At 42.2% G+C, this 10490-nt stretch overlaps 1 protein-coding gene across 8 annotated transcripts in view; it reads left to right on the top strand.

Annotated features, from left to right (window-relative positions):
• Positions 1-9844, top strand: part of map4k4 (mitogen-activated protein kinase kinase kinase kinase 4) — a 111623-nt gene extending 101779 nt beyond the window's left edge. For 6 of the 8 annotated variants that reach the window (XM_015965883.3, XM_015965886.3, XM_015965884.3 and 3 more), the window contains 6 exons: positions 1821-1955; positions 5410-5510; positions 5648-5797; positions 6870-7029; positions 7141-7280; positions 9678-9844. In XM_015965883.3, the coding sequence (XP_015821369.1) occupies positions 1821-1955; positions 5410-5510; positions 5648-5797; positions 6870-7029; positions 7141-7280; positions 9678-9761 (770 nt within the window). In that variant the 3' untranslated portion in view covers positions 9762-9844. The remainder of the gene's footprint in view (positions 1-1820; positions 1956-5409; positions 5511-5647; positions 5798-6869; positions 7030-7140; positions 7281-9677) is intronic. The other 2 variants (XM_015965888.3, XM_054746630.2) reach the window with 1 other exon arrangement.
• Positions 9845-10490: the final 646 nt, after the last annotated feature.

Raw genomic sequence — 10490 nt, forward strand, 5'->3', positions numbered from 1 at the left:
GGCCGCGTTGTGTGCAAATGGTTTGTAATACCTGAGCTTTCCATGATGGACGTGAAATGCTAGAGTTGCACACTTGTCAACTTCCTTCCATGGAACTCACACACATTGCCGACATGTAAAAATACGCATGCTGGATAATTCTCTGTATGTTACACTGGGCGTTCTTGCGTGTGTGTGTGTGTGCGCGCGTGTGTGTGTGTGTAAGACAAATGATTGGCGATTAAAAACACAAAATGCAGGAAGATGCTCTGATTATTCCTGATTCATGTTGACTGTGTATTTTGTGTGAAACGAAGCTGCAGAAAAGTTAAATAACTGAGAATCTTGCTAGAAAATGAACATTATCAGTGGTTCATTGGTCTGTTTGTTATGTTAGGTGGTTCCAGAAATAATTTTTTCCATAACCCTAACCCTCTTTTTTTACTGATAACTGGGGCTGCTGTGAGTTGCGTATTTTTCCTACAAATCCCAGCGTTTCATAGCAGTCTGAGCCCTGTCATGGCCAACCCATGTGTCGTGAAACTGGTCACTGAGCTCAAGTCAGTGTTTTATGTTCATTATTTCATCAACTTGAGCCATCTGCTGGATGATGAAAGATGAAGAGAATGAAGCCAATTGTCATTTTCCATCATTATAGCAGAAATGAAGTCTATTATTGCAGCCCCAGGTTGTTTCTGGTGCCGTCACCACTATATTACAGCACAAATCTGGTCTAGACAAAATGACCACAAATAGAAAACAAGTGGTTTTTTTTAGACGTAATAAGCCATTTTCCAAGGTTCTGCATGTTTTCCTTTTGCACAAAGGCAACAACAGGGTTAACAGGATTAGTTAACAGCTTCTTTCAGCTCTAAGTTGTAAGGGTACAGTCATCCACTAACTCACGTAGATTACTTACTTAATTTGATAGATTTCTCTTACAGTAGAAACATAGAAACTAGTATATTATTTCTAGATGCAGAAATGGCTTTTGATAGAGTTAACTGGAAGTTATTATTTGCAACTTTACATAAATTTGATTTGGGGAACTTCTTCATAAACTGGCTACAAACATTATACAGTTCACCAACAGCACGTGTCAGGACGAACGACCAAATATCAGCTAGCTTCTGTCTTCAGAGGGGGACCAGGCAGGGATGCCCATTCTCCCCCTCACTATTTGCTATCTTTATCGAACCACTAGCAGCAGCAATTAGGGTATTAAAGGGATAAAGTGTAGGATAATAGAACATAAGATCAGTCTTTATGCAGATGATGTTTTACTCTTTCTCCAGAATTCTCAATCGTCTCTCTCTCATTCAATAGAACTGATAAACTCTTTTTCAAAAGTTTCAGATTACTCTATAAACTGGTTAAAATCCACAGTTCTACCAATTAATTTCTCTTTTGTCAATTTGCTTAATACACAATTGGAGTCAGGGAATATCACATACCTGGGAATTAATGTCTCTCCCAAGTTAGCAGATCTAACCAAACTAAACTACATCCCACTTTTAAAGAAAGTGGAAGATGATCTTGCAAGATGGAAATCCTTACCAATATCACTCATGGGGAGAGTTGCTACAGTTAAAATGATGGTCTTACCCAGAATAAATTACTTATTTTCGATGATCCCAAACAAGCCACCAGCTGACTGGTTTAAATCTCTGGACTCCTCAATTACTAAATTCCTTTGGCAGGATAAACCTCCACGAATTAGCTTAAAAACGCTTCAGAAGACCAAAGACAGAGGAGGACTGGATTTACCCAACTTTTATTATTATTTCTTAGTGCATCTGATTTTAAGGACATCGCAGGTAATAAAATCTCCTCTTTGCCAGGTAAAAAGAACAAGCTGCGTGTGTACTACCTGTCCTGGCTGAGGAATAAGATCCTCCACAACGACCCGGAGGTGGAGAAGAAACAAGGCTGGACCACAGTAGGAGATCTAGAAGGCTGCGTCCACTACAAAGTTGGTGGGTAAATTTAAACGAGGCTCTGGAATGATTTAGGATTGAATTGTTTGATGTCCATAAAATATTATAAATGTGTTGATGCATTTGTGCCTCCTGGTGACTCAGACCATGCTGATGTTTTAACTCAGATGCAAACGTAGGCCCACATTTACCAAAACACTGAGTGTTTTTTGCAAATGCAGTTTCTGATTTTGCTCATCCAGGGTAATCTGCTCTGTTACCTATTCTCTTTTGGGAGTTTCCGTATGAATTTAAAGGAAAACACCAGTGTTTGTGTAGATCCCTGTTTTGGTCAGGGGCTGGAAGCTCACTCAAGCAACCATTCTTTTGTTTAATAAATGGATTAGTCACTGAAAATGCTGCATTTCATAAAGCAACACACAAATCTCCTAGTATCTTCTGAGCACAGGAATATTTGTTGCATTTGAATTTCCCAAATCTCGTCAGATATGAAATCAGCCACACGTGGATAAAAGATGGGATCTCCTTTCATGTAAACTCTTACATGTATGGCTTCAGGATGCTATGGAAGGAAAACCCTCAGTTAGGTAATTATTCAGCAAGAGCATCCAGAGACCTGTCTAAAATGCAGAATGTCCTTGGTGATTTTAGTGACACAGCAAAGACGGGCACTTCCTGGTGGAAACCCCACTGTTCTGACTAGAGATGTGAAGACATTTGCTTCTGTTGGAGGAACTGAATTCATGCATGCTCATCAACTTCTTGATCACTTTTGGCAGCAGTCTCAAAGTTTTCATTCAGTGACAGAAAAACCCTAACAAAAGTATTAAGTTAAAATGTTCAGGCCCATCTAAAACTTCATTAGCTGATATCATTTATTTAATTGTAATTTAATTAAATGTTTGCTGAAGGAATGTAAAGATCCAATAATAGTAAGATACGATTAGTTGTTTTTCTTTAATTCCTTTATACCAACTTAATACTCTTAAAGTCACTAGCGTTCCCATAAAATCATGTTTTATTCAGCATTTTTCTCACCTCATCAGCAGTGCAGATAAATAAAAAATCTGATTATAAAAGGTTTCTTCACCTCTGAAATAATTCTCATAATTCCATCTTTCAGTTCTTTTTAAAACACAGAAAGGTTTTATTTACCTGCAACGTTTTGTTTGTGGCTGCAAGCATCATCAGACTGACGCTGATGGTGGCGTCACTTCCTTCGTTTATCCGCAAGCAGCAGAGGATGTTGTCGCCCTCTGCTGCCCGCTCTCCCCTCTCCGACGATGCAGTCCCGTGTGCGGTCCAACGTGTAAACTCCATCGTCCCTGTTCATGGTCCCACATCCACGTCTCCTTATCTCGATAGCTTCTTTTATCCATCTTTTGTATTTTTGTTGTTTGGTGTTTATGATCCTTGTGTTGTCCCCGTCCATTACATGGTTTTCTCTTATGCAGTGATCTGTTACGACTGATTTCTTTATAGTACTTTCTGCTTCTTCTTTTGCTGCTCTTGTGTGTTTTTGACTTGCCTCTTTCTCGCACTCCTTTCTATGTTCTATTGTTCGTGTGTTGAGTTGGCGTCCGGGTTCTATGTATGTTTTATTGCAGAGTTTGCATGGGATTTCGTAAATGACTCCACATTTAAGTCCAGCTGGTATCTTGTCTTTTGGGTGTACTAGTCTGTTTCTAACTGTTGTGTATGGTTTTGTTGGTGTTATTATGTTGTGTTTTTTCATTGTTGCTCTTAAACACTTACTTCACATATGACAACACAATACACAAACAACTGGAAGGCTTCACCATGGGTAAGCCGTTATCAGCCACCCTGTGTGAGTTCTTCATGGAAGACCTGGAGCAAAAAACCATAGCCACCGCCCCCCCAAACTGCAAAATAAAATTGTGGAAACGCTACGTAGACGTCATACTGGAAATCATACCAAAAGGACAAACAGAAACACTAACACAACACTTGAATAACATTGACGACACAGGCAACATAAAGTTCACTTATGAGTCAGAAACAGAAGGCAGCATAGCATTTATGGACATGAAAATAACCAGGCAGACCGACGGGACCCTAAACATAAACACATATAGGAAACCAACACACACAGACCAATATCTATTATGGACATCAGAACACCCCACCATACACAAAATGTCAGTAATCAGAACATTATATCACCGAGCAAACATGGTAACAGAAGAAAGAGACTGTAAACAAGAGGACAAACACATACAACATGCTTTAAAAACCTGCGGATACCTGACATGGGCAATAAACAAAGGAAAACAACAAACAACAACAGAAAGAAAACAAACAACCAAAGCAACGAACCAGAAACCCTGAAAGACAAGAACCAAAACCAGTGATAACCCTACCATACATCAAAGACATAACAGAAAAAATAAGAGCAACAATGAAAAAACACAACATAATAACACCAACAAAACCATACACAACAGTTAGAAACAGACTAGTGCACCCAAAAGACAAGATACCAGCTGGACTTAAATGTGGAGTCATTTACGAAATCCCATGCAAACTCTGCAATAAAACATACATAGGAGAAACCGGACGCCAACTCAACACACGAACAATAGAACATAGAAAGGAGTGCGAGAAAGAGGCAAGTCTAAAACACACAAGAGCAGCAAAAGAAGAAACAGAAAGTACAATAAAGAAATCAGTCATAACAGATCACTGCATAAGAGAAAACCATGTAATGGACTGGGACAACACAAGGATCATAAACACCAAACAACAGAAATACAAAAGATGGATAAAAGAAGCTATCGAGATAAGGAGACGTGGATGTGGGACCATGAACAGGGATGATGGAGTTTACTTGTTGGATTCCACACGGGACAGCATCGTCGGAGAGGGGAGAGCGGGCAGCAGAGGGCGACGTCTGCTGCCCGCGGATAAACGAAGGAAGTGACGCCACCATCAGCGTCAGCCTGATGATGTTTGTAGCTGCAAACGAAACTTTGCAGGTAAATAAACCTTTTCTGTGTTTTAAAAAGAACTGAAAGATGGAATTTGAAACTCAACACAGCAAGAACACACCAAAGATAATTCTCATAATCTGGAGATCTGAGAGTATCTGAACGAACCTCCTCAGCCACTGTCTCACTGGGCTACAGCCTTTAGAAACGCAAAGTTAGTGGAAACATACAAACGGTCAGATGGAACAGATAAACTGAGGCATACACCACTTTTGTGAAAAGACGTTTTATGTCTGCATCCCCTTGGTGCACAGTTGTGCACATTGTTGGTCACAGAAGGGTCTTAGATAGGTTTCTGTTTGTTTGCCAGCCCTTTCCAAAGTTATGTCCCAGTTCCCACACTACATCAGACAGGTTCCTGATGTGACGACTCTGATTATTTTAAGAGCGAGGGGACTCTGCCATCCAGTGATCTGATTCCTCTGGACCAGATGTGGCCAGAAAAAGCTCCCAACCCTGATCACAGCTGTGCTTTTTCCTCCTAGTGAAATATGAAAGGATTAAGTTCTTGGTTCTGGCTCTGAAAAACTCAGTGGAGGTCTACGCTTGGGCTCCCAAACCTTACCACAAGTTCATGGCCTTCAAGGTAAATGACCATTATAGTAAATAAAATAGCAGTTAATAAATAAATAACTACCAAATATGTCATAAGTTATGTATGTGACGGTTTTGCTGACTGACTACAGAGCTGTCTAATAAGTCACCAAATGTTTTTTAAAACAGTCTTTCGGTGACTTGGTACACAAGCCCCTGCTGGTTGACCTGACTGTGGAGGAGGGCCAAAGGTTAAAGGTCATCTATGGTTCATGCTCTGGCTTTCATGCCGTCGATGTTGACTCTGGGGCAGTCTACGACATCTACCTTCCCACACACGTAAGACCACAGTACCTTCACCTTCATTCTGGCTGACATGAAACACGTAGGTAAGCATCACCTGTTCAACTGGAGGAACTAGTAACTGATCAGTAGAAAGCCCCTGCTTCTGTGTGCAGCACACACACACACACACACACACACACACACACTAGGCTGTAAAAGCCCTAAATTTAAATACATCTCAACAAAACCAAACCCTGTCATTCTGCCATGGCCTTAGTATTTTACCTCAGCTTGGGTTCAAAACTACATAATAATACATTTTATTTTAACAGCTCCTTTCTAAACACTCAAGGACACTTTACAGACAGAGTACACAACATTAAAAGACAGAACTGCATAAAACAAACAGACAGATTGGAGCAAAGAGAGTAATTATTGGAATGCTAGACGGAACAGGTGGGTTTTGAGTCTGGTTTTAAAGAGAGTGAGGGAGTCAATGTTACGGAGGTCAGGAGGGAGTGAGTTCCAGACCTGGGGAGCAGAGCAACTGAAGGCCGTGCTCCCCATAGTGACCAGACAGAGAGGTGGGACAGAGAGGTGGATGGAGGAGGAGGACCTGAGGGAACAGGTGGAGGTTGAGGGATGAAGGAGGTCTGAGAGGTACGGGGGAGCTAGGTTATGGATGGCTTTGAATGTATATAGCAGAATTTTGAATAGGATTTCCAACTGAAAAAGAGGCGAGCTGAAGAAAACCTAGGGAAAACTGAAGAAACGTGAGTAACAGTGAAGCGATCACAGTGAGATCCGTTACTGTCTGTGTGTGTGCGTGGATGAGCCGGACAGACAGACTGTGCTCCCGGCCGGCTAGAGAGTTTTGTGTGTAGGGAGGGACGGGCGCTCTATGTGAGTGGCCAGTCACAGAGCGTGAAGACAGTCAGTTACCCAATGAGGATTTTCCTTCAGCACGATTACAGATATTTACGAGGTTTACTCGTGTCATGCTCGTACTCGTCAAAAACGCTTTACCCGGACCGGATACTCGTCGGCTCATCCCTAGTCAGAGTCTCACTTTTTGAAGTGTAAAAAACTGACTTGATACAGTTGCTGTTTGAACTTGTGTTTCCAGATCCAGACCCACATCCAGCCCCACGCCATCATCATCCTGCCCAACACTGATGGGATTGAGCTGCTGGTGTGCTACGAGGACGAGGGCGTTTATGTCAACACCTATGGGCGCATCACCAAAGATGTGGTGCTGCAGTGGGGGGAGATGCCCACCTCCGTGGGTGAGTCTTTCAGGCAGAAGCTTCATAAAAACCTAATGCCCCTCTACCTATCACCTTTAAATCTTTTAATGAACAATTTCCACAGATATTAAAATGTTTGCCTCTGTCCAGCCTACATCCGCTCCAACCAGATCATGGGGTGGGGGGAGAAGGCCATAGAGATCCGCTCGGTGGAGACTGGCCATCTGGACGGCGTCTTCATGCATAAGAGAGCCCAGAGACTGAAGTTCCTTTGTGAAAGAAACGACAAGGTGAGGCCTCCGTGTTGAATTTTTGTAACACACCCCCATCTGTAGAGTGGAAGAGGGAATAAATTAGAGGTTCACATAGTTGGAAAACATCCCATTGAGATTTATTCTAACCCTGCAGTATTAGAATATTTAAAAAAAACAAGATTTTTCAGTACGTTCCTTGAGTTACATTAAGTTCCCTATCAGTCGATTCACTTGGTACAACGAAGCTACTATGGGACATCACGCCCTCGTGTGGCCTGGCTGAAGACACATCTAATCACGCCTGTAAAGGCAAATGAGCCGGGTGGTGCTGGAAATACAGAAAAACATCCAACCTGTAGTTTCACATTTGACAGAACAGAGCCATCTCAACCAAAAAACGTCTTTTACGTCCACAAGGGTCCAATCAAATTGTTTGTCCACAACAAATCACGTGCACATTCCAACCTAAAAGTATGGTGGAGGATGTTTCTGGATTTCAGGAAAGAACCGCCCTCTCCATGTTCTGAAAAAAATGTGCATTAGCGAGAACGCCCAGTTATTCTCGTGCACGCTCTGTTTACAAGTAGCTGCCGGCCTTGCAGCACTTTTTCTAGCAGTAATCTGAAATTAATTTCTCCACATAGCATGCCGAACTTTAGCTTACCTGTCGAGCAGAACACCAGCAACAGAGGCGTCTGCGGGGAGCCCAACCTTCGCTTTCAGCGCACGCCACCATTGAAAAGAGTCTCCTGAAATCTCTAGTCTTATTTCTCACTTTGAAGGCCTTTTTTTCTTATCATAAACTTTCATGACACTTTTTCTCTTGCAACTCTCAGCCATTTTCAAAATAACCCGGTGAGAACGGTGAGGAAGGAAGGAGCGTTGCTCTACACATAAACAGAGTATGCAGGAAGAAAAACACCAACCCAGGAACGAGCACGTACGACGACGGCCTTGCGTGAAAGCTTCCCCAGAGTGATTGACAGTAATGCGGGCCAGTGGTTCAGATAATCCACCCGGAGGAAAAAGATCCTCTGGCAGGGGTGCTCAATCCTGGTCCTGGAGGGCTGGTATCCTGCATGTTTTAGTTTGAACTCTGTTTCAACGCACCTGATTTCAATCAGCAGCTAATTAACAGCCTGATGAGCTGCTGCGCAGGTGTTCCAACCACTGAATCAAGTCTGTTGGAGCAGAAAAACCACAAAACCTGCTGGGTACTGGCCCTCCAGGACCAGGATTGGGCACCCCTGCGCGGTATTGACCGTATCGCACACATTTTATTACGAAGCCCAGCCGCTAGCGGTCTGGTTTGGCAAACTGAATAAGAAGGACTGTGATTGGTGGGTCGCTGTGTCAGGAACTCCTAATGTTAGATGAGACTACGTTGACTTCCTTTACGCAGCAGGACCTGCGATGTAACCATTGCACACATGTACTTTGCGATGTTGAACGTGCAGCTCTATGTCAGATGTTAAAAGATGTTTTACTATGCGAATGTAATAATAATGAATCTGGAATTTTCTTCACAACCTGTGTGGTTTTTAGCATTTGCTTCTGTTCTAAAATGAAGGAGAGTTTATATTAGGGATGTGTATTGGTGAAATTCTGGTGATACGATACTTATCACGATACAGAGGAGACGATACGATACATCACGTTATATTGCGATACATTCAGTCGGACGATATTAGCGATTTTTTTGACTAAAATGATTGTAGGAAAATTCAATAAATGGTCCAAACTGATACTTAACATGATTAACATGGGGTATCTGAACCATAATAGAGGGATTTACATTTCAGTGGTGGAAACAAACTCCATTGCACACTACTGGTGACTAGTGGACAGCATTTGATTTGCACCAAAAAAAAAAAAAAGAAAATAAACAAATGTTTGCACGTAAATTCTCCCAAAAAAATCGATACACAGCTTTTGAACATCGATATAATATCGCGGGAAAAAATATAGCGATATATTGCTATATCAATATTTTCTTACATTACTAGTTTATATGAGAAAAATCAAACCCTAACACCCCAAAAATATGTAGATTTGGAGGAACATCCTCACTAACAGTGTCTGACCACCAACACTGGACAAAAACCTTCCATGTAAAACAGGAAAAGTGAAGTTTGTGTTGGTTCAGCAGCAGAAGTAAGCTCAGATTTCTCAAGTTTCTCTTCTCTGTTTTCTGGACGTTACTTCCTGTTAAAAGCACACGCTCTGTGGGTTTTAACTCGTGCAGCTCATCCAGAGGTTTTTATCTCATTATTAGCATTAACATTTTTAGCACATTATTAGTAATTATTATAGTAAGTAAGTAAGTAAAAGTTTATTTATATAGCGCCTTTCACAGATATAAATCACAAAGCGCTGTGATTATAGATGGTCTTCTAGTTTAAATCCCCAGTTCCATGTCTGTCTCGTCTGCAGGTGTTCTTTGCTTCTGTTCGAGCCGGGGGCTCCAGCCAGGTTTACTTCATGACTTTGGGCCGAAGCAACCTGCTCAGTTGGTAGAGCTCCTCGTCCTGCCTAGTTCCTCCACCTCATCGTCCTTCTCATTGCCCCCCCCCCCCCCCCCCCTGGCAAACACTGGATCTCAGAACTCACCACCGATGTTCTGTCAACCCTCGGACAACCTACAGGAGAACAAACAAGCCCCACGGCCCCTTGAGGCCACCGACGGGTCAGCCTGCCGAGCTGCTGCCACCGCGCTGTGGACCGACTCAGTGACTCCCGGTCACGTCGTACCCCTCTGAAAACCTGAAAAGATGATTATGTCTAAATTAAATCAGTGGTTTGTGTTTAAAACAGAGCAGGGTGAGATCAAATGTGAATTCGAGGTAAGAGGGCAAACGTTTGGTTTTCTCGGTGCTTGGTTTTCCACTTCTGCAAAGTTTCTGTTGTCATGAGCTTTTCGGAGTCTGTCTGCTACTAGCACTGCTCGCACTAGTATTATTACCACTTCTTTACAGGAGCTCAGCTCTGCCTGTTTTCCAGCGCTGCAGTCGTGTAAAAGGCTGTGGCTTTTGGGGGGTAGATGGTGTCTGAGGAACAAAAGGACTAAGCAGGGAGGGGTGAATGGTTGAAGCATGAGGCAAAATGCAGACCGGTGCTTTAAAAAACAGGATGCAACAGAAACTTAAAAACTAGTATTTTTTGATCAATCGTTATTCCTTGAAGGTAATGTGTGATGACGCAGATTATATTTAATTTTTTTAACATTTCCAACAACAATGCACACTT

Source organism: Nothobranchius furzeri, chromosome 14, assembly GCF_043380555.1.
Source record: "Nothobranchius furzeri strain GRZ-AD chromosome 14, NfurGRZ-RIMD1, whole genome shotgun sequence".
NCBI lineage: Eukaryota > Metazoa > Chordata > Actinopteri > Cyprinodontiformes > Nothobranchiidae > Nothobranchius > Nothobranchius furzeri.